At 36.4% G+C, this 25,463-nt stretch overlaps 1 protein-coding gene, 1 non-coding gene and 2 pseudogenes across 2 annotated transcripts; 2 read left to right on the top strand and 2 right to left on the bottom strand.

The window, feature by feature from the left end:
- Window positions 1-947: 947 nt before the first annotated feature.
- LOC147934337 (small nucleolar RNA R71) lies at window positions 948-1,042 on the bottom strand (annotated as a pseudogene).
- Window positions 1,043-11,897: 10,855 nt separating this feature from the next.
- Window positions 11,898-12,004, top strand: LOC147934336 (small nucleolar RNA R71). Its single transcript, XR_015573311.1, has one exon. It is a non-coding gene; the product is annotated as a small nucleolar RNA R71 (small nucleolar RNA).
- Window positions 12,005-19,127: 7,123 nt separating this feature from the next.
- Window positions 19,128-21,813, bottom strand: LOC104728214 (GDT1-like protein 3). The gene is made up of 10 exons (XM_087476663.1): window positions 21,474-21,813; window positions 21,248-21,356; window positions 21,092-21,160; window positions 20,843-20,983; window positions 20,642-20,740; window positions 20,471-20,543; window positions 19,899-19,987; window positions 19,688-19,771; window positions 19,517-19,576; window positions 19,128-19,442 (listed from the first exon to the last, which is right to left on the bottom strand). The coding sequence occupies exons 2-10, from the start codon at window positions 21,329-21,331 to the stop codon at window positions 19,254-19,256; spliced, it is 888 nt and encodes a 295-aa protein (XP_087332789.1). The 5' UTR covers window positions 21,332-21,356; window positions 21,474-21,813; the 3' UTR covers window positions 19,128-19,253.
- A 200-nt stretch (window positions 21,814-22,013) lies between these two features.
- LOC104728213 (replication protein A 70 kDa DNA-binding subunit D-like) lies at window positions 22,014-24,658 on the top strand (annotated as a pseudogene).
- The last annotated feature ends 805 nt before the right edge of the window (window positions 24,659-25,463 follow it).

Below are 25,463 nucleotides of genomic sequence, written 5' to 3'. Positions count from 1 at the left end.
CGCCGTTGCAGGGGAGTAACTAGCTGCCCATTGAATTTGATAAGAACTCTCATCTAAGATACTTTGAAATTTTTCTTTTAAATTTTTCAATATTAGTTTTAATTTTTTTGTTTTTCGATAACCTCTATTTTCCCTTTTAGTTTCTGTTTTTGGATTTTGTATTGCATGACTAGGAGTCAACCCTCCGGAACCGTATCTTCAATTCAAGACATTGATCGACTAGAACGTGAAATTAGGAAACTTCGAAGACAACAACTCATGGCCGAAGAAAGGAACCAGGACCAAGGTTTCCTTAACCTCGACCAACCGCTGATACCTCCTGCCCTCAACGAGCAAGGAGAACCAATTCTTGCACAAGGTGGCAACCCCAACCTTGTAGCCGCTGATCCGCAACTCAATCCTGAAGTTGGCCGAGACAATCTACAAGCTCCTCGTGATGCTAATCCTCTAGGCATGGGAGACAACCTCGGTGCTCCTCCTCACCAGCCTGCTCTCGTCACTAATCCACCACTACCTCAAGTTGGCGGAAGACAACCTGCTTATGTGCACCCTCTAATACGTGCCGCTCCTAACCGTACCATAGCCGATTATGATGGTCCTAACCAATTCGTTGAAGACCGCGCTGCTATCCTTATCACTCATCCTCCACGACGAGATTATGAGATTAAACCGCAAATTATTGGTTTGGTGAAGCAAAATAAGTTCCATGTCCTAACTACCATCCGATGGACCACATTGATCTTTTTGAAGAAATCTGCTCTACAACAAAAACCAATGAAATTCCCGAAGATTACTTGAAGTGTAAGCTTTTTCCTTTCTCTCTAGCCGACAAGGCTCATAGATGGTTAAATTCTTTACCTCTTGGATAGCTTACTAGCTGGGAAGGATGCAATTCAACCTTTCTCAACCACTTCTACACCAAGACGAGATCCAACTCTCTTCGCAACAAACTGCAAAGTTTTCAACAAGGACCGGTCGAAATTTTTTATGAAGCATGGGAACGTTTCAAGGACTATGAACGTGACTGCCCCCATCATGGTTTTGCTCAAGGTAATCTCTTAAGTACCTTCTATAGAGGATTACACCCTAAGTATCAACTTTCACTTGACATGCCCAGCAATGGAGATTTCACTATGAAGACCGTTCAAGAAGGACGAGCTCTCATTGACTACCTTGCCGCAAGTAGTAGCAACACTTGCACCGATTTTGATAGAACCATCCATTCTAGCAATTCCGATGCTAAGGAGATTGCTGACCTCAAGAACATGATGAACCAACTTCTAAGGAACCAAAAATGGGGAGTAAAATCTTGTGAGATTATTAACAATGGAAACATGGAGCCTTTCCAAGAAGATTATTATGACCAAGAAGAAGAAGTCAACTATGTTGGTGCTCAAGGATACTACCAAAATCGAGGGTACAACAACAAATTCAACAACAACTTTAGAAATACTTCTAACCTTTCTTATAGGAACCCAAATGTGGAAAATCCCCAAGATCAGAATTATCCTCAGCAAGCTAACTGCTTTCAAGGCAACAACTTTGGTGGAAACAACAACAACAACATTCAGCCGCGACCTCAATTCAACAACAACAAGCCGCCTTTCCAATCCGGACCTGCCCAGACGCCTACATCTCAAGCCAATGCCAACGTCAACATTAAGATGCATGAACTCCTTGTTGCTTTTCAAAAGCAATCAAGAGATATCAACTCAAGGATGGATAACATCTATACCGCACTAAATGGGAAGTCTGAAAGCATTTCTATCCATGTCAAGAAGCTTGAAACTCAAGTAGCTCAAACCGCCAATGCCGTTCCACGCCAAGTTGGTGTACTTCCGGGAAAACCCGAAGAGAATCCTAAAGAACATTGCAATGCTATCTCAGCCATACCAGCCCTCACCTACCGTGAAGCCAAGCCTATGGTACCACTCTTTGACTCTTATGAGGATGTTATTCGTATGACATGTCCATTTGATGAAGAAACCGCAAGCCACTACCCCCTAAGGAGACTACCTAAAACTGAAGATCCAAGACGTTTTGTTTGCTCATGCTCTAGAACAGGCATTGAATTCTCTAACTCTCTTTGTGATTCTGGTGCTAATGTTAATGTTATGTCAAGAAGTTTAGCCGATACACTAGGATTGCGAGACATATCGCCATCCAACCTTAGTTTAGTCTTTGGAGACTCATCACAAAAGGTTCCCGACGGATTTGTTCGAGACCTACAACTTGTAGTAGGAGATTGCATAGTCCCTACCGATTTTCACATCCTAGATATGGAAGACAAGACCGAGAGACCATTGATTTTAGGAAGACCATTCCTAGCTACTCTTGGAGCTATCATCGACCACAAGTCAAAGAGGACAACCTTTGCTAACATAAACAAGAAGAAGTCATATCTGACTATCTCCAAGCCAAAGCCATGGCCGACCAACTCATCACATGAAGAGCCGATGGATCCTAACATCGACAAGCTGAAGCAATTCGACCAAAGAGCATCCACAAGTACCAACAACCTGCTACCTAAGCCACCTAAACCGCCTAAGCCACCACAAATTTCCAAGATCAAGATCACAGTTCCTCCTGAGCTAAGCAATGAGAGCAAGGAACAGATCCAAGAGATGATAAGGCATACTAAAGAAGTTCTTCCTCATGCTAAAGTTTTTGAAACTTCTGCAAAAGGACAACTTGTTATTGAAAACTGCAGCAGACTTTCAAGATATCAAAGGAGCCGAAGGAGCATTAATTCCCGAAGCTAACTCTTCTCAAGCCTAACTTGGCTATCACCGTCGAGCCAACGACGTTAAACAAGTGCGCTTCTTGGGAGGCAACCCATGTCTAGTAAGTTTTTATTTTTAGGATTTATTTTCTTTTACTTTTAATATTTTTGCATTTTAGTATCAGGTTTTCATAAAAAAAAAACACAAAAAAATAGAAAATAGAAAAGCCAAAAAGAAGGAAGAAGAAGGACTATGGATTGGCAATGCACACTATAACTAGTGGCAAGTACCACCTACTGACCGGCCATGTTCACCGTAACCGATGTACGCTGAAGGCAACGGATCATCGCCGTCCTTGAGTGATCGATGCCGAGAGTCCCCACCAGCCATACCAACCTTAGCCAATGCAATGTCCCACGTACTATGTACTATGTACTATGTACTATGTACTATGTACTACGTACTATATACTATGTACTATGTACCATGTATTATGTATTATGTACTATGTACCATGTACTATGTGCCATGTACCATGTCCGACGTACCATGTACCATGTCCGACGCACCACCGTACCAGCTGCTGCTGTCCGCGACCGTTCATCCGTGTACCGCGAGACAACTCCGAACCACCACCATCCTCACCACCTACCATCACCATTCTTTTACTTAGGTATGTTTTTATTATTTTTGTTTCTCATTATTATTGATGGTTTTAGGTTTTTGTTTCAAGGAGGATGCATTTAGAGATATATCAAACACAATTCGAATGAACTTAGCCTAGTTCAAACTCGATGTCAAGCAACCAAAAGGAAGTATAACCGGTTAGTCACCACATTTTCATACCACAGCCGATCTCTAGACAATTTTTGGGCAACCATAAAATGTCTAAAAGTCGACACAACATCACTCCATCAGGGTGACATTGTTCTTAAACCCTACACTTTTCCTTATGATTTTTAATCCTCAACTCTTTCTTTTTTCCCACCAAGGACGGTGTGATTTAAGTCTGGGGGGAAGGATGTTCCATCCTATACTAATGCTACTTTCTATTTTGTTGACTTGAGACCTTTTTCCACTTTTTAAATCAATAATTTTGAAGTTTTTATCGAGTCACATTTTTTGTATTGAGTCAAAACTAGTAGGGAATTATGATCTTATTCTAACGGTTTAATTGATTTGGATTAACACTCTTATGATTCTTGATTATGTTTGACAACACAACCCAAGTTTGGAAAGACTGTGAGCCGACTCAACAATCCCTAAGTCCCTATTCGATGGATATTCAGATGATCTAACGTTGTCTCTAACTTTTATAGGACCTAAACTGGACATAATTTTCAAGCCCTGGGAATTGGTATTCATTGGACTAGATCTCTACATTCAAGCCACAAAAGACATTGCACTTCTTCAAAAAGTATGTTCCCCTCTCTCTTCCCTTCAATACTCTATAAAAAAAAAGAGAGAGAAGAAAATATGAGATGATTTTGATCAGTTTAGAGGGGGTAGGTAAATTACCTGTGACCTCGTTATTCTACTCTTGAGTCAAATGATCACACAAAGCTTGGAAGCGAGGGGTAGGTAAATTACCGATGACCCTAGTATTCGCCTACACCTTTGATTTAAAAAAAAAAAAGAAGAAGAAGTGAGAAAAGTGAGAGGAAAGGAATCATATGAAGAAAGTCTTGGCTTGAAGAGAGTCTGCAAGCCATTGATCGATTTTGCCTTGGTAAGATTTCACTTTTTATTATTGCTTTAATTTATGTAAAGAGATGACAATAGAGATTCTGGAGACTCTAAAGAATTGTGGGATTAAGGAGCGTTGATGATTCTCATGGTGGATTACAAATGGAAGTTCCTAATGTCAAGGCGAAGAAGAGTGAAAAGACAATATCCCCAAAGATAAGTGAATTCCCATTATTTTCAAAACCTCTTTTCCATGATTTAGTTTGATTATTTGCTTGAGGACAAGCAAAGTCTAAGTCTGGGGGAGTTGATAACATCATTATTTTACTCATTTTAGCTATAGTTTTCATATGCATTTAGGAAAAGTTTGATGAGATTTCAAGTATAAAATGTCTATTATCAAATATTTCAGGTTTCAAATACGTTTTAGGAAAGTTTTAGAGATTTACAGTACAGGCAACTTTTTAAGAGCTTCCAGAACTCGAAATATATCATGCTTGGTGTTTATGGAAAGCTGGAAGAGTCATCTTTCTCCTCAAAGTAAAATCAAGTCAATCCATCCATTCATCCGGAGGTTATGTCTGATTTACCGAGACGTGTTATAAACCGACGTAAAGAGAAGCAACCAGCCGATGGGCTTTCATTCAATGCCTGACCAGCGACCACCACTGCGGCCCAGTCCAAGCCTCCTACACGGTCCAAAAGCCTCTTTCGCCGCCCCTGACAAGCACTTAAAAAGAGAAGACGTTTCTACCCTTACAAAACTCTAACCCTAAACAAAACCCTATAAATACTCTTAAGACCTAGGGTTTTGAGGTGTGCTTCCTCGGTGCTTCCTCGGTGCCTCTAAGTTCTTCATCCACACCACCACCAGCCGACCTAGAGACGACCAGAGACTCCTCTACTGCCGTCGATGCTTGTCCTCTCTCACCTCCTCCTAGAAGCCATCGCCGAAGACACCAAATCTCTACTCTTCCTTATTTCTTTCATACTTACTTTGCTTTTGGGATCAAGTTACTTTTGTGACAAATAGAGAATTTTACTTTGAACCCCCTTTTATTGATTCGTTTTTGATGTTACACTTTATAATATCAATGTCGTTTCTTTGCATCATGAGCAAGTAGTTTTATTTGTTGGGTTCTATGGGGTGATTCAAGGGCAATTCATGGTTCGCTTCAATTAGGTTGTTAGATTTTATTTTCGGTTTTATTATAGAGTTCTTTTGGGACATCTTTATCTTAATGCTTATGCATGGATTGATCACCAAGTACTGATCTAGAGAACGGGAGTGCCAACCGCGTTATCCTACTTCTCAGAACTAGTCTTATACCGAAACCTTGCTCGTAACCTGCGTAAGTTGAGTTGCGAAGTTTGGTGAATGTATCGAACTTGTTTAACTAGCTGGTTGACATGCGTCGTTGCCTGTGAAAGTTGAGTAACGGAGTGTGAAGACTTTAGACTTTCATTCTATGAGAATAGCTTGTTAGTTCATTAGTGTTTCGTAGTTGAGAACCTAGACTGAAAATTAGTATTTACTTGTTGGATCTTACACTTAATATTGCTTAGAACCATGAAAATCCTGATATGACTCCCAAAACGCCCAACACCTTAGTCTTATAGTTTTAAACCGCTTTTATTTACTTTTATTTTCTTGCAATAGTTATTAGGAAAACCAAAACCCCAATCTCTTCTTTAGTCTTAGCCATAGTTCTTTCTCTTATAATTCAATTTGTGTTTGCTATTACTCTTTGTGGGATCGATCCTAAAATACTACAATTGATTAACTGTGCACTTTCAGCCGTCGTGTGGTCTTTTCAGGTAAAAGATTTGAAGTGAAATTCTACACACATCAATGACCATGGCTGATCTAAGCCTAAGATTTCCTTTGTCTTGCTTGTTTGTGGTTGTTTGTGGTGTTTTCTTGCTTGTACTGGTTGCTATAGGGTCTCTATGGATTTATATGGCTTTGGGCTTGAGTATTGGACGGATTAGAGGTGATAGGAAGCGAGATACGACTCTCGGCTTCGAGCGGATTGATGTAGTACTTTTACTTCAATTAAATTATCAATCCACAATTTACATTAATCAACTCACTAAGAATACACAAAGATGCTTAATCTAAACTTAAACAGGAATTGGTTTATTGTAACAGTCTTAACTAACAAAATGGATTAAAGAAAGAGAACAAAGCAAACTCAAAGCAATAAAAACTCAAAACAAACAAGGACACAACTAAGAAACAGTCTTTAAATCAAGATTAAACAAGTGAAATTTGGGCAAAGTAATTGACTTGGGAGATAGCTAACCAATCCTAGATGTCTAAGCACCAATCAAGAACAATCATATGGCTAAGAACACTTATGCAAATCAATTCATTTCCATGATAGAGATCCTATGCAATTCAAATGATAATCAACAATTTCCAAAGGCAATCACAAGGTAAGCATGCATTATAAACAAGTCCAAATACCACTAAACACCTTAATCAACAATTTCCATTGGCTATGAATGCAAAGCTCTTGAATAGTTTGGTTCAGGAATTTCATCAAACACCTTATGGGCATGGAAATCCTAATGTCTAGATTCAACCTTGATCAAGGCTATCTAGCATTATTAACACTAAACAAGATAGGAAACACATAAATAAAGCCCTAGACATAAAAGATCAATAATCTATCTCCCTAATCTACCAAGTCCAAAGTTCTAAAGGATCTACTCACTCATCATCATGATCACACAAAGGAAAGAGTTTGATCTTTGTGAAATCATAATAAGGGATTATAGATTAAGAGATTTGAAGAAGAAATTGCTATTAAAAACTTAGAAGTACTCAATCAATCCACAAACCAATAGTAAAAAAGTTTAAGAACCCTGAAAGCTGCTAAACAAGAGATAAGATAAAGATCAGTCTCCACTTAATAGGGTTAGAGTATTTATAGGAAAACAGAAAAGGACCCGGGTCAACCCAAAACAAACTGGGTCAAATCTGGAATAAAACTAAAACAAGTGTGAACTTAAGTGAACCGGGCAGGCTTTGGCTGGTGGTCCTGGCCGCGGGTGGTTCCTGTCTGGGGCGTGGAAAACGATCGGCCGGCTGTTGGCCGCGTGAGGTGGACGCGGGTGGTTCCTGTACGGGTCGTGGAGAGTTCAACCGGTCAGCCTTTACCCGGTGGTCATGGCCGATGACCTCACTCGGCCGTCACTTGGCCGCGTCCTTTGGCCGCTAGTGTCTCCTGTTCGTTGGTCCAAGTGAGTACAATCGGGTGGATTTTGGCCGATGGTGGTGCTCGATGGTCTCCCACGGCCATGGTTTGGCTGATGGTCTTGGCCGCGGCTAGCTCCTGTCCATGTCACTTCTCCAACTCCACTCTTCTTGCTTCTTTGCACCAAAATAAGTCCAAATGCTCCAAATGTAGTGAGATTACTCCAAGAACCTGAGAAATGAGACACTAGATGCATATGCTCATAAAACAACTAGAATGACAAGATTATGCAACAAAACTACCCAAAAACAAGGCTTAAACCCCAACAAAAACACAAGATATCAACTCCCCCAAACTTATCACTTGCTAGTCCTCAAGCAAGGACCAAACAAAAAGTGAGAGAGAGAGGTTTGAAAAAGGGATTCAGAACCAAAAAGTATCAACAAATGATTCAAACCACAGTCCTTAAATGTAATGCAATGGTGCTAAGATCAATCAAAGTGCTTACAAATATTTTTCTATTGCTTATCACAAGGCACCACTCTAGTTCACCTTCTATCTATTGGTAAAGACTTGCAATCCTATTGAACATCTCTTTCACATTCATTAAAGTGTTTGGTGTGATCTTGCAAATGGAAAATAAATCAAGCTCAATTGGTTTAAGGGAAAGGCTTTTTATAAAGTGGTTGGTAATGGTGCTTTTGGGTGGTTTACTCTCAAACAAAGAGGAATGCTAGACAGTAGTAAAACCTATCTAAGACTGAGAATAATTTGGGCATACAAAGATTAGCTCTTGATGTTCTACCCACCTAGAAGCTTTTCTACCCTTTTTCTCATCCTTCTTTTCTTTCCTTCAAACCCAAAAACTCAACTTGATTCAACTTAAACCTCTTCTCTTCTTTACTTATGGTCTTAAACTTTTGAATATCTCTAAGGCTTCACTTTAAACACAAGCTCTCTTTTTTTTAATTCTTTGAACTTCTTTTGATGAACTCCCATTCTTATTAAGCTATGCTTTAGCATTTTTTTATGAAACTTTTCTAGGAGACAACAGCTAGACTTTTCTTTCTCTTTTTCTTCTTAAGAGACTAAGAGCTTTTAACCAAATCTTAACCTTAGAGATAGATCTTTTTCTTTTCTTTTGACCAAGTAATTCTTTCTTTTCTCCCTCCTTAATCTCTCTTGTTTCCAAACCTTTACCCAAATCAAATTCTAACCACCTATTTCTTTCAAAACAAGTCATATTAGCTAGTTCTAAAGATTCCAAACCTAGCTAAAACAAGAGCCAGTTCTTTGTCGTTCTCAATACTCTCAAGATTTCACAACCTATAGTATTATCAACAAAGAGGCCTCACTCAACAAATCAACACAAGGCTTGAAAGAAAAGGTTAGGGTTCAAAGGTATGACAAGAGATTGGGTTAAACAAAACAGAGTGGCAAATAGAGATAGTTAACCCAAATGGAAGTTCCATGAGCTAGCATTCATAATCCATAAGCAAGATAATTTAAAGATAAAATTAAAGTCCAAATAATATAGAGATGCATCAATGATCAAGCAAGCTTTACACTAAAAGAAAATGCTTTCAAGTGACACAATGCTTTAAGCTTAGACTCTTCATTTTTTTCCAAAGATTAAACAAGCACCAATGAACTATAAATGAGGGCTGTGGGTTCAATCCTATGACTCTACTTTTACAAGGCAACTTCATCATTATCCCCAATGCAAATGCATACTAAATGCTTCTAGACTCAATCCTAAACACAAGAATGAATATGCAAAGCTACATGCATTTTTTTGTTTATTTTTTTTTCTTTTTTTAAAAAATTTTTTCAAATTTTTTTGTTTTTTCTCAAAACATAGCTATTAACAAATGCATGACACTAAAAATGAAAATCAAAACAAAACACAATGTTAGATGGTTAGTCCCTCCCCCAAACTTAATTTACACCGTCTCCGTGTAAGAAAAATCCAAGAGAAAGACTAACAAAAATATAGAAAACAAAACTCAAATGATATATACAATGGAAAGTTAGGATCATACCTTGGCCCTAGTTATGAAACTGAGGGAATGGAGTGAGTGGAGGAGCTTTGGTGCTCCCTTGAGATCCTGGTGAATTGATGGAAGGAGAGTGGAGGTTGATGGTGATGACTCTTGAGAGAAGGTCAAGGAGCTTATCTTTGTCATATGAGAACTTGGGATCTAGCTTGGATTTGACAATAGCAAAGGGTGAAGAAGGACTGTTGTGCCTCACTTTGTACTCTATTGCTCCATCAACAAGCCCCAAGGGATGCAAACACAAAGTCATAGGAGATGAAACAATGGTGGGAGGGTGGGTTTGTTTCTTCTTTCTCTTCTTCTTGTCAACAAATTTTGTTGCTTGACCCAAATCCCCTTCTCTAGAATCTCCTTTGAGGTCATCAAATAAAGAGTCTAAACACTCACCATCCAAAATGTCCTCATCAAGTTTTGTAGTCTCTTTAATCCCCACATTAGCAACTTGAAGCTTTTCATATTGATCATTCAAGTCTCTATCCTCTTCCTTAGTTGCCACTTCTCCACTAGTGATTGTTCCACAAAACATTGTAGAGGAAGGTTTGATAGGATATGATGTGTTGGGATTCACTTGAAGAAGAGTTACTCTCTTGTTTTGGAAATCAATGCTTGCTCCCACAGTGTTGAGAAAGGGAGTTCCTAGAATGAGAGGGAGCTTGTTGGTTTCTTTCATCTCAACTACCATGAAATCTGTTGGAACTGTGCAATCACCAACCTTGAGTGGACAATTCTCAATCAAACCAAGTGAAGATTTTGAGGAAGCATCTCCAAATATGATGGAAGTAGAGGGCTCCTTCATATCTTTGATCCCAAGACTCTTTACCATCTCCAGTGACATCACATTAACACTTGCTCCTGAATCACATAAGGCATCATCAAGTTGTAAATCACCAAGTGAGCAAGGTATAGTAAATCTGCCTGGATCTTCAAGCTTGGATAGTGTTTTTGGTCTGGGTTGTTGTTCACTTGGTGAATCAAATATTCCCATGATTTCTTCCACTTTCTCTCTGTTTGCTAGAATAGCTTTGATGAACTCTATATGGAGAGGAACTTGAGACAAGCTATCCACATAAGGCAAATGTGCTCCAACTCTATTCATATTAGTTTTGAAACTTGAGAGCACTTTCTTTTTAGCCTTTGTAAGAACCCATTGTGGAAATGGAAGAGGAAGAGCAACACTTTGTGCATCTTTCTTTTCAACCTCCTTGGTGAATATCTCATTACCCCTAGATCCTTTCTCAGTATTCTCAACTTTAGCAACCACCAAACTCTCAGCAGTAGAACCATATAGAAGAGCAGATATTTCTTCAATAGACCGTTCATTCTCATCAGCATGGCGATCCAGTTTTGATTTTTTGAAACTCATACTAGTAACCATGTTCACTTCTTCCTTGAAGATGGCATTGCAAAACTTTTTTGGGTTTGGTTCCGGTTTTCCCGGTAGAGAACCCATTTGTCTTGTTGAAGAGGAAGAAGCTTGTCCCTGGACCTGTGTTTGTAACCTCTCAATATTGGCATTTAACTCACCATAGACATTCTCAACTTTTTGGTGCATGGCTTTCATTTGTGTGGCAAGTTCAATGGCACCTCTTCTTTTTCCTTCTAGGAATTGTCTAAGTAGAGCATTTATGTCATCTACTTGTCCTTGAGGGTGTGGTGTATTCATTTGTTGCTGAGGTTGGGAATAGGTTTGAGGCTTGGCTTGGTAGTTCTCTTAAGGTTTTGGCTGATAGTTGGGTTGAGAAGGAAAAACAGGAGGTTTTTGCGGTGGATAAGTCTGGTCTTGTGGCTTCTCCACACTGGTGATGCGGTAAGAGAGGTTTGGGTGGTTGTGGTAATTAGGATTGAACTTGTTATACCCCTGCCCACCAACATAATTGACCTCTTCTTGTCTCTCAACACAAGCTTCCATACCTTCTTGATAACCTTGATAAAGTTCACACTCATTGACAAAGTGAACTGGTTTTTGATTGGCAAGAATAATTTTATCCATCTTGTCATTCAATGCTTTGATCTCCTTGCGGTGCTGCTCATTCATATCAAAATGATCTCTTGGAGTTCTATCATAATTCTCCCCATAGTTTCCATCACTTTGAGCAAGATTCTCCACCAAAGTCATACCAACATCAACCTCTTGGCCAAGAAAGTTACCATTACTTGCTGAGTCAAGCAACATCCTCATCTTTGGTAGCACCCATCTGTATAATGTGCTGAGAAGAGACTCCTTGGAGAAACCATGATGAGGACATTGCATAGTATAGCCCTTGAATCTCTCCCACGCTTCACAAAAACTCTCATTTCCCTTTTGAGCAAAGCTTGATATGTCATTCCTTAACCTTGTTGTTCTTGTAGTAGAGAAAAACTTGGATAGGAAAGCTCTCTTGCATTGCTCCCAAGAGGTGACTGATCCCACTGGTAGGTTCTTCTCCCAAGTCCTAGCTCTATCGCCAAGAGAAAACGGAAAGAGGCGGAGCTTGAATGCATCTTCAGAGATACCATTGATTTTCACTGTCCCACACGTCATGTCAAACTGATCCAAATGGTCAAGAGGGTCTTCCATAGGCAAACCATGAAACTTTGAGCTTTGCACAATGTGGATAAGACTTGACTTGATCTCATAGTTATTGTTCTCAACAGGAGGTGCTCTAATTCCCATGCGGTTCCCATGAATGTTTGGTTGATCAAAAGTTCAAATGACTCTTGGTTGTCTTGGAGGATGGAGAGGAGCTTGGTCATCTTTGTGCTGGTCATTTCCATTATGACCAGCAGGAGGTGGAGGGTTGTTGTCCATAGCTTGTCTTGCGAACCAGCGATTCTTTCGCTCAAAACGGTAGATGTCGTCAACCCGCTCAATCAAGTCTGCTTGGTCTTGACTTCTCAAGTCCATACACCTTGCAAAAGAGAATTCAAAACACCAAAGCAAACCAAGTAAGTAACAATATAAAGTAAATGAATAGGCTCAAGCAAAATTGAAATCCTAATGGTCAAATTGAATGCAAATGGGCAACGACACCAAATTGATGTAGTACTTTTACTTCAATTAAATTATCAATCCACAATTTGCATTAATCAACTCACTAAGAATACACAAAGATGCTTAATATAAACTTAAACAAGAATTGGTTTATTGTAACAGTCTTAACTAACAAAATGGATTAAAGAAAGAGAACAAAGCAAACTCAAAGCAATAAAAACTCAAAACAAACAAGGACACAACTAAGAAAAAGTCTTTAAATCAAGATTAAACAAGTGAACCTTGGGCAAGGTAATTGACTTGGGAGATAGCTAACCAATCCAAGATGTCTAAGCAACAATCAAGAAAAATCCTATGGCTAAGAACACTTATGCAAATCAATCCATTTCCATGATAGAGATCCTATGCAATTCAAGTGATAATCAACAATTTCCAAAGGCAATCACAAGGTAAGCATGCATTATAAACAAGTCCAAATACCACCAAACACCCTAATCAATAATTTCCATTGGCTAGGAATGCAAAGCTCTTGAATAGTTTGGTTCAAGAATTTCATCAAACACCTTATGGGCATGGAAATCCTAGTGTCTAGATTCAAGCTTGATCAAGGTTATCTAGCATTATTAACACTAAACAAGATAAGAAACACATAAATAAAGCCCTAGACATAAAAGATCAATAATCTATCTCTCTAATCTACCAAGTCCAAAGTTCTAAAGGATCTACTCACTCATCATCATGATCACACAAAGGAAAGAGTTTGATCTTTGTGAAATCATAATAAGAGATTATAGATTAAGAGATTTGAAGAAGAAATTGCTATTAAAAACTTAGAAGTACTCAATCAATCCACAAACCAATAGTAAAAAAGTTTAAGAACCCTAAAAGCTGTTAAACAAGAGATAAGATAAAGATCAGTCTCCCCTTAATAGGGTTAGAGTATTTATAGGAAAACAGAAAAGGACCCGGGTCAACCCAAAACAAACTGGGTCAAACCCGGATTAAAACTAAAACAAGTGTGGACTTAAGTGAACCGGGCAGGCTTTGGCCGGTGGTCCTGGCCGCGGGTGGTTCCTGTCCGGGCAGGCTTTGGCCGATCGGCCGGCTTTTGGCCACATGAGGTGGCCGCGGGTGGTTCCTGTCCGGGTTGTGGAGAGTTCAACCGGTCATCCTTTACCCGGTGGTCATGGCCGATGGCCTCACTCGGCCGTCACTTGGCCGCTGGTGTCTCCTGTTCGTTGGTCCAAGTGAGTTCAATCGGTTGGCTTTTGGCCGATGGTGGTGCTCGATGGTCTCCCACGGCCATGGTTTGGCCGATTTTCTTGGCCGCGGCTAGCTCCTCTCCATGTCACTTCTCCAACTCCACTCTTCTTGCTTCTTTGCACCAAAATAAGTCCAAATGCTCCAAATGTAGTGAGATTACTCCAAGAACCTGAGAAATGAGACACTAGATGCATATGCTCCTAAAACAACTAGAATGACAAGATTATGCAACAAAACTACCCAAAAATAAGGCTTAAAACCCAACAAAAACACAAGATATCACGGATCGCGACTGTAGAGGCAGTGTCGATCAACACCAGGAGGGTGTCGGTTGACCCCAAGATTCAACATCGATCGACACTGTGGGGTAGGGTCGGTGGACACCAATACCAGTGTCGGTCGACACCAATACAAGTGTCGGTCAACACTCGGCTGGTATCGGTCGACACCTCTCTTCCAGGAAGACGATACTTGTTCCCTGGTTTGATTGTGTTGTTTGTTGATTGTGTATGACATTGGTATCTTAGTTGCTTGTGTGTATAGCCCAGTAGATGGGAGTATTGCCTCGCTGAGTGTTTATAAAATACTCATGCATCTCAATTTGTGTTTGTGGCGCAAGTAAAGGCAAGATGTGATCGTGGAATCAAGGCAATGAAGAGGAGGATGTTCTAGTGGCTCGATTGATTGTTGTCCGGCTTATGTTAGGTTGCTAGAGTTGTTGGTACCTTGTTCTATGTTGTTTGGTTCATTGTTTTAATTTATTATGGATTAATACTCGTTATGGAAGATTGGTTATTAATGATTTATTGATATTGAATATTTTCTGCTGTTTGGTTTGATTGTGGTTAGGTGGCTAGTGGATATGTGACCACTAGTCTAGAGTATTTATTATTATTTATTATTTCAAAAAAAAACAGATCGGGTCGTTTCAGTTTGGTATCAGAGTCCTTACGGTTCTAGGCTTGGGTTCACTAGGCTTTGTGCTATAGATGTTGTGGATTTGCATGCTCTGATTGATTATGTGAGAAAAAATTGTGTTATGGCATGGAGTCCTAGAACATCCTCTTCGAGCCTACAGTGTGATTCCACGGTGAGTTTTGTTTTGTGTTTTGTTGAATTGTTTGCTTAGCCTTTTGTTCATGGTAGTGCAGATGGTTAGAGAGGATGCTGTTGCTGGTCGTGGTACGCGGACGTGGTCGTGGTAGGGGCAGATTTCGAACGGTTAGTGATACCGTGGACCAGAGTGAGACAGTTGAGGGTGTTGGCGAGTCGCAGGGCTTCCAGGAAGGGTCCATGAGTGTGGCTGCGGGTACTGATAGGACCGTAGGCATTGATGGAGTCGGTGTGGGCGGTGTCGGTGCCGGTTTTGCTGGTGATGCTAGGGTTCCAGGTGTGGGAGTCACAGCAGGTGGAGCCCCTGGAGAAGACGTTGATCTTGCGGGCTTGTTGACACAGCTGTTGGAGCGGATACCGGGAGTGATACCGGCTTAGACTCAAGTAGTACCGCCAGTGGCAGCGGGGGTGCAGCAGCCAGTAGCTGCGGATGTAGGAGTTCATTCTCCTTATGTTAGTATGCTGAGAGAGATGAACAACATTGGTACCAAGCGGTTTTCGAGAGGTACTGATCCTACTTTTGCTGATGCGTGGAGGACGAGAGTGGAACGTAACTTCCAGTCTCTCAGATGTCCTATGGAGTTTTAGGTGGACATAGCGGTCCACAATTCTCATCCAAACCCCTCTTAATTAACCAATTAAAATACAACAATATGCCATGTCATATTATATTTTAAAACATAAATCAAAATTAAAATAAAAGGATAAAACAAATTAAAGAAACAAATTATGTAGATCTTTTATTAAAGAAACTAGGTTTTGAACCCACGCTACGCGTGGGTTTATTTGATATATTTTGATAAAAATTATATATGATTGCTGACGGTAATGAAATATTATCTTATAGAAAACTTTAAATTACTATTAAGGAAAAAAAAATTTCGAATACACACTTTTTAAAAATATAAAAATCAGTTGTGTTTTAAAATCATGAATTTAACTCGACGTCCAGACGAAATGGATCAAAGTGGTGACATCACATATCCTAAATTATTTTTTTGACCACCAGAAAACGGAACACTTTTATAATCATGAATTTATCTCGTTTTTCATATTTAATTGATCGCTATCACCTATGTTTTCGTGTTATTTATTCAATGTTTTATTATTCTTTATATTTTTTTCTTGTCATTTTCACTGTCAAATTTTATGGTAATTGTCATCATTACTTTTACCGTCCGGTTCTTCGTTATACTCTTCTTCTTGTTCTTCCTCGTCAACTTCTTCACATTCTTCCACTGAAAAACCTTTTTTTAGACTACCACACAACTTGTTAACACATCAAACTCCAAAACCAAAATCATATCTTTTCTCATAAAAATTGTGCAATTCATGAAAACCAGCATAGTCAACACATGCACCCAATTATTGATAATTTCATCCATATTATTCGATTATAGATCCACACGGTTTGAAACTTCTCAAACCAAAATCCTTACTTGCTGAGAAAGTAATATGAACACATATATAGTTAAAACAATATTTATGTTTTTCGTCAATCCTTCTTTTTTAAACTCAAATAACATCAAATCAAGGTCTTGCGACGTCAATCCTTATTTTTTAGACTTGAAAATAAAAATTTACTGCGAAAATATCAAATCATCTGTAAAGTCATACACAAAAACATGTTTTACAGCTCATAAGATATATAAAGCACAAACGGAGATAAGTAAGATATTTTCAAGATATTAAAAATTTGATATATAATATTTTGTAATTCTTAAACTTTTAAATTTTTAATAGAGATTAAAATTTTAAAATATTTCAAACTTTAAATGTAGTTTAAATATTTGTAACATTTTATTTTTTTGAGTTAAATACTAATGACACTTTAACTTTTTATAGAGTTTAAATAATTATAGCTTTTTAACATTTTTATGGAGGTATTTATAATATTTCTAAATATTCTATATTAAATATTTAAACCTTTATAAATTTTAATTTGCTAAAATAAATCAAATAAAACTTCTAAATTTGGAAACCTGATAAATAAGCATAAATCAATCAAACATGATAAATTTATAGTTAAAAACATATTAGTTTTATTTATAATGGTTCTCAGCCATTGTCTACAATTTTCTAGCCGATGTGGGATGTTGTAAATATTTCTTTTATTTCTATAGATTTTACTTTTTTTTCTATAAAAATCTTAATATATAGATTACTACTATATTTCTAAAAATGTTATTAATGAAATATCTAATTCTTATTGATTTTTTTTAAAATTCTATATGGACACCTTTGGGAGTTTATAGCTTCAACTTTTTATTAGTATAGATATAATGTCTTCAAATTTCTATGGAGGTTAAGTAATTGTAATGTTTTAAAACATTTTATGAAGTTTAAAAATTTTTAATATTTGAACCTTTTAAAATTTTCAAGTTTCAATATTTATAATATTTTAAACTTTTAAAATTTATAAATTATAATTTTTCAAAAACCTTTTAAATGTTAAGAAATTTTTAAAATTTAAAAATTATAATATTTTGAAACCTTTAAAAGCTAAGACTTTTAGAAGTTTCAATATTTATAATATTTTAAACTTTTAAAAGGTTCGAAATATAATATTTGAACCTTTTAAAAAGTTTCAATATTTATAATATTTTAAACTGTTAAAATTAAAAAATTATAATATTTAAAAACTTATAAAAAGCTAAGAACTTTTAAAAGTTTCAATATTTATAATATTTAATATTTAAATTTTTTAAATATTATAATATTTTTTGAAACTTTTTGAAGTTTTAATTTGATCAGATAAAAAACCGGATCAAACCGAATAAAACTTTTAAACTTGGACGTCTGATAAATCAAGCTTTCCTACCCATTTGTTGTTGGAAGCATATTAATCTTATTTATAATGGTTCTGAACCATTGTCTAAAAAATTTCTAGCCGATGTGGGATATTGTACATAGTTCTTTTATTTACATAAATTTCAAATTGTCCTTTTTCTAAAAAATTAGTGAAATTTTAAAAATGTTAATGAATGGCATGTCAAATCCTAATTGGTCGTTTAAAAAATATCTTAATATAGAAAATTCTGGAAATCTTAAAAATGTTAATTAGTGACATGTCAAATTCTGATTGGATGTTTAAAATCCTAGGTGGACAGTTTTTTTCCTTTTTCTAAAAAATTCTGGAAATTTTAAAATTGTTAATGAATGGCATGTCAAATCCTAATTGATCGTTTAAAATAATTTTTAATATAGAAAATTCTGGAAATCTTAAAAATGTTAATTAGTGACATGTCGAATTCCGATTGGATGTTTAAAATCCTAGGTGGACAGCCTTAGGAGCTTATAGCTTCTACTTTTTATTAGTATAGTTTATGTTGGTTTGGGTTTATAAAATAGAATTAGGGCTTAAATTTATAATATTTAAAATTATATGGCTGTTTGGTTTTATAAAAGAATGGTTAGGATCTATATTTTATAATTAAACAAAATTATATGTCGGTTTGGGTTTATAAAAGAGTAGTTAAGGTTTAGATTTTACAATTAAACAAAATTATATGTCGGTTTGGATTTATAAAAGAGTGGTTAGCGTTTAGATTTTACAATTAAATAAATTATATGTCGGTTTGTGTTTATAAAATAGTGTTTAGGGTTTAGATTTTACAATTGAACAAAATTATATGTCAGTTTGGGTTTATAAAAGAATAGTAAGGATTTAGATTTTACAATTAAACAAAATTATATATCGATTTGAGTTTATAAAAAATAGTTTTAGATGTGATCAATAAAATCTATAATATAATATTAGAATTAACAATTTTAAAATTGATTTATTTACAAAATTTGTTTCTTTAATTAAGATTTGTTTTCTTAATTTAAAGGGGTTAATAAGAAAAGTTCATCCAGTGAACGGAAGAATTGTCCATATTATATAGAGTTGATGGTTTAACACTTCTCAGGATTTATCTCTTACTTACCCAAGGACAATATGTTGAAAGTTGAAACTATTATAGTTTCATACCGAAGCTTGGGAGAAGCTTCATGAAGGCGATCAGGCAACAATTTTTACATGAACTCCAACCCCGATTTCTTTATGAAAAATTGAATAGTTCAAAAATTTATTAATTAGGATTGTTGCACTTCAAGATATGTAAACGCATTGACGTTGGATTTGTTACTTTTGCCATTGAAATCAAACAAAAATCAAACTTAATTTTAAAAAAAAAACAGACAAACTTTACTTGGACAATGTCTCTAACACCCATTTCAGAAAAAAGCATAATTACTATAGTGGAGGATAAAAATAGGACGACACTGAAAATCCGAGGAAGAGGAGGCCTCCAACAGTTGCAACTGTGCGTTGCGAGATCCTTGAAGCCAGCATGCTTCCTCCAACAACCGCTAGTGAAGTACACATCGTGTGTCCAATTGTTGCCCCAATGGCCACTCCTATGGCGTTCTTGTGAGTCGCCAACTTCAAAAAACAGATAAAAGTCATTTGACTGGTAAATTTTACTAAGAAGCTTAGATATGAGACATGACTCTTACAGCTATTGTAGCAATCTGGCTACGGTCGCCCCATTCAGCTAGAAAAGTTAAGATGAAAGACTGCAAAAAAAAAAAAAAATAATACATGAGACAGGTTATATAGTCAACTTTATAAACAGTTTACGGCTAATGTACAAACCAAAAGCATCAATATGCCCAATAGAAGATTACCTCTAGAAATATTGGGGTACAAAATCTTGAGAATAAGCGACGGAAAGGTGTCTTTCCTTGGCCTGACTCAAGCTTCTCTTCAACCTTTACCAAAGATAATGGGAAGTCAGACAAATTTAAATGTTGATAGCAAATAAGGTCAGGCACAATTTCTTTTTAATTGTAAAGATGCAAACAACTGGCAAACACAAGTAGCTTGATATCCACATACTTCCTCCATTTCCTTCTTCTGATTTGACTTTGAATCAGTAGACCTCCAAGCAATGTAGAGTAATCGCAAACCAAAAAATGCATAGAGAACTGCATATTCAAAGATGAAACATCCTTCGAGTGAGACTCAGATTAAAAAGAAAGAGTCACCAAAACTTACAATTATGTGCCCAATGATAATGCAGATACTATTACAACATTAAATTGGTTTACGGATTCACAAAAATTTTACTATCCACTCATCTTGTGATTAAATTGAAGTAATCAGTTTGGATAGTACTTCTCTACTAAATGAATCAACTATCCTTACATTTCACCAGGTATCAAATAAACTTAGATACCAAGATATACAGTTCAAGAAAACTTGAGTTTGCAAAATCATAATCACAAGATGCACTAAAAGATGAGTGGATAGATACTATGCTTCAGACAGTACATTTTAAGACGACAAAATTCATAATCATATAGTTGCATAGCGCTCTCAAAAATTTTAAGCTAATAGAAACTTTAAAAAACCAAAAAAATATAAAGTGTGACAGTGTTCAAACCATATGATATGAGAGAAGGACATACCTGTAGCAGCGCTGTTGGTGTGCTTCCTTGATATCAAGTTTGGCACTATTCTACCAAGTCCAGTGGAAAGAATCTAAATCGAAATCATGAGAATCATAGATATCAGACAAGTAACCCTTTCTAGTTAACTAAGATTTCTCAAAGAAACTATTCAAGTGATCTTGCACTTACAGTCATAACAAACAAAGCAGAAAGTGCACCCGATAAAACAGTAGCTTTAGGATGTCGCATAGCCATCAACGCCGCTATAATAAACGTTTCATCCCCAATCTGACATAATAATGATGAAGAGAAACAAAGATATATCAAGTTTCTCCAAACTAAAGAATCAATCACCCTAGGCTTGAACCATATAAACAAAACCACACGAACCTCGGTCACAAGTATCATGGAGAAACTGGAAAACAAAGCATCAAATACACCAGGGCCAGTTGATTCAAGGTCAAGATTCAAACCAAGAGCAGCAATATTGTCTACACCAGCATCAACTCCACCAAGCCTTTCAGTACCAATCTTAAAAAAAAAAAAAAAAAAAAAAAAAAAAACAGAATCTATAAACAGATTCTGATTCCAAAAAAAAAAAAAAAAAAAAAAAAACAGATCGAGATTTAAAAAATTTACCATTCCACGACGACCAAGCTCTTTACCAGATCCTTCTGATTCTTGTCTCTCATTCTCAACCACCGAATCCTAAGTAAAGGTTTGTTATACAAAATTGAATCAATTTGAAAAGAGGAATCAATGGAGGAAGAAAAAAAAAAAGGAAATCGTAAATACCTGAGCGGAGATGGAAGAGACGAAGATGAAGCAGAAAATGGTGGAGATGAGAACCAAACGGGTAGGGTTTGAAAGCAAACCCATGAGTGATGCGAGAGTTTTGCTAGATCTGTAATTTTCGCGAAAATGGATGAATCTCTCTCTCTCTCTTTGTTCAAAAATTTTCTCGGGAAAGAGCGAATCTGAGGAAATTGGGATCTGGAAATTTGAAAAAAAAAGTACTTACGGTTTAGAAGAGGAGGAGGAGCATTGGAAGAATCGATCGGTGATGAGCTTGGAGCGTGTGAAGCTGCTCCGAAACAGAGAGATCTGTGCGGATTTTGAAGCTCTCTCTAGTAGTGGGATTTTTAATTAAAAATTAACTCAGTTTTTTAATGATAACTCAGTTCATATTTATTACATAATTTAAGAAAAAAATGTTTATATAAAAATTGGCAAGTTGTATTTTAAGAAATTGAACTATATACTGAAAGATTTTATTTTTATTTTCTGTCAAATATACTAAAAGATTTGAAAGAATAAAATTGAAGGTACCATATAATATGCCTTCCGTATTCTATAGTAGTATTTGATTTACTTGTTGAGAGTAATTATCAAAACTAAGAAAAACTATTTAATTTTGTATTGAAAATTAAAAACATTTTATAAATTTTTTAAAAAATATATTTTAAAATCTAAAACATCAACAAACTTAAAAAACGGAGGAACTAATATTTGTATTCCTAGGAATCATCTCTCGATCATACTGTTATTAACCACCACCAAATTGAACATACATTTATTCAAGTATAAATATCAACTTCAAAAGAGAAACACAACACCCACAACCAACACCAACATCCGCATAGCTAAACACATTAAGAGAAATGGCTGCAACATTTGTTTTCTTGAGAGATGTCCGCCCTTACAAGATGGCATGGAGAGTACAAGTGAAAGTCCTTCACTTGTGGCGGCAATACACAAGCAGCACTTCAGAAATCCTGGAGCTGATCTTGGCTGACGAAACTGTAAGAATCAAAACATAAATTTTCATTATTTTAATTTCTTATTCACATGAATCCTACTATTATCTATTTTAATCATTTCAGGGAATGAAAATCCATTCATCAATCAAAACAGACTTGGTTAATAGGTATGTTAACCATCTACCTATTGGTGAATAGAGACATTTTCTCTAACACATGCGAGTGAACAATTTCGTCCCACAAATCATCTTTACAAGATGAGTTTTGTTAACGGGACTATGGTTACAAGAAGTGATCCTAAATCTGACTCCAACTATTTAAGCTTGGTTAAGTTTGAGCAGATTAACAGAGATGATGTAAAGACCAACATGCTGATTGGTAAGTAATATATACAACACATACTGCGTCAATATACATATCTTTTGAGCAATGACTATTTCGTTATGTCCTAAACAATCCCTGAAATAAACTTATAGATGTGGTTGGACAAGTTGTGAACATTGGTGAGATGGAACTGCTTGAAGTTAACAACAAGTCAACTTCCAAACTCGAGTCCGAGTTGAGAGATGAGAGGTGATATCAGGATTTTTGTCTCCTTTCTACTTATTTTTAAAATGTCTAATACAAATCTCTTAATTACTTCACACCTCCTATTATTAGTGATGATAGATTGTCGTGTACCTTGTGGGGTTCCTACGCTGAACGGCTTTACCAAGCCTGCAATGTAGCTAATGGTATCATTGTCGTTTGCGTCCTTAGGTTTGCCAAAATCAGATCCTACAAAGGTAAAAACTGTCCACATTTAGTTATACGATAAATATAACATGGTATTATTGCTAAATATGATATTATTAACTAGCGGTTATATCATTTGCAGGGTTAAAGAGTGTCTCTAATGCTTTTGATGCTTCACAGCTTCATATCAATCCACCTTGGCCTGAAGTTGATGTTTTCACTCAAAAGTATGTTTTACAATTAAAATGATTTGTCCACACTACAACCAACATACAGTACTTACATGTCGTTATGCCCAGGCTGCCAGCTGATGGACTCTCACTCACATTCCGTGAGAGAGTCCCGCGGTTCCAGATTGTGTCGAAGGAAGATGGTGATAGTAGTCAATATCCAAGGAAAACCATTGCCCTTCTTATGGATTATGTTGAGGTTTGTAACTCTAATCAGTACCACAAATAAAACTTACTGAAATATGTTTGGTTACTTTTTGACAAAATTCTATTGTTGGAAGATTGGCAAAATAAGAGTCATGTGCACCATCTATGCAATCGACACTGACTGGGCATGGTATTACTTTAGTTGTCGGAACTGCAACAAAAAGGTAAACCATATTCATGCAGCCGCAGACAATGGTGTCAATAGCATTGCCAAGAAGCCAAAGTTTTGGTGTGACACATGCAAGACCGTGGTGTCCAACGTCATTGCTAGGTGAATTACTATTGAAAAGATGGATTTTGTTCATTACTCAATCACTACATAATATTAATCTGCTGAAATCTTTGTTACAGATACATGATTTATGTGAAGGTCATGGACAATACTAGAGAAACTAAGTTTCTTTTGTTTGATAGCATTGCTACTGAAATCATTGGAGAGTCTGCACCTTCTATTCTTGGGGGGTCATTGGATGAAGTAAGCTCTATATTTTTCATTCATTTTAACAAATATACTATTTACTAACACTTTCTAACTTTTTGAAACCTAAAAATAGATTTCGGATCCTGAAGCTTTGCCAGAACCAATCAAAAACTTGGTTGGCAAGACATTTGTCTTCTTAGTATGTGTGGAGCGAGAGAACATTTGGGAAGGAAAGGATTCCTACAGGGTTACAAAGTTGCTCTCTAAGGATGGACTCCTAGAAGAAGAAAACATTGAAAATTCAGCTGACATTGTTAACCCTGCTTCCATTGTCTCTGGTGACCAGGTATTAATCTAGAGAATATCTATTACTATAATTATGGATTTAATTTTGCAATAATATTAATATATATTAATATATATTTTGTGTTACTTTCTGTTGGTTATTATAGGTTCCACTTGCATAGACTTATAGTCAAGAAACTAATGAGTCCAGTACACCATCATCAAAGCGTGTATATGCTCCTAATGTTGAGGGAAGTGATCAAGCATTTTCTTCGAAGAAGGTCTGTGTTAAACCCGGGGAGAATTCTGCTGAAGGATTTGGTGTGACCGCGGCTACACTAACATTTGAAGACAACAAAGTGAACAATGGTACTGATGAGGAGTGGGGAAGGAGTGTGTTGGTGTAAAGGTGGATGATGCGAATGTGGGTTTGAAGAAAATGAAGGGAGTGAACAATGGTACTGATGAGGATGTGGGGAAGGAGTGTGTCGGTGTGAAGGTGGATGATGCGAATGTAACCATGAAGAAAATGAAGGGAGTTAACATCAAAGTTGAGAAGCGAGAGTGATTCGGAAGTTGAGTTTTTTTTTTTATGGTGGATTGGCATTTTTATTTAATTGAGGCTATTTGTATTTCAGTTTTTGTTTGGAGTTACTTTCTCCTTTCCTTTCAATAAGGAATGGTTTATGTGCCATTCATTTAAGTATCATTCAATAATATTCCACCTTTATTTTTATATCCTACGTAAGCGTATTCAATAATTTTTATACAATCTATAGTAAAGAAAAACAAATTCTCTTACTAACTGTTTTTGGTTGTTTAGTATTTACGTTTTATATAAAAAGTTTTTTAGGTGTATAATTTAAACCGGTAATCGTATTCAGACATTTATAACTAATCTACATATAGATTGAAAACTAGAAGACTGACCCATAGCGCATGCACTACTTCTTTATGCATATTTTCAATTACGGGTTAAAACGTTTTGTACCGTAAATAATAAAAATTCACACATAATTAAATTAGAAATTACCTGCAAACCTTAATGGAGCAAAGCTACTAGCATTTCTTGGTAGAATGTGGTATCCACAATCCTTAATGTTAGTTGCCTTATAAAAAAAGAAAAAAAAAACAGAATTATGATAATCAGTGCAATGGTCAGGATATTCAACAGGCACAATATATTGTATGTTAACTCCAATATTTATTTCCCTAAAAACTACCAACTAATACTTGAAAATCTTAAAACATCACTAAGTTCACTAAATATTCTTTTAAGTATGATGGAAATAATAAAAAAATTAGTATCAATATAATATTTATTTTCCTAATTACTTTAGGATCTCAGTAAATTTAGTGAACTACTAAATATT

Source organism: Camelina sativa, chromosome 11, assembly GCF_030686135.1.
Source record: "Camelina sativa cultivar CO46 ecotype springtype chromosome 11, ASM3068613v1".
Lineage (NCBI taxonomy): Eukaryota > Viridiplantae > Streptophyta > Magnoliopsida > Brassicales > Brassicaceae > Camelina > Camelina sativa.
This window is presented reverse-complemented; position numbering and strand designations above follow the sequence as displayed.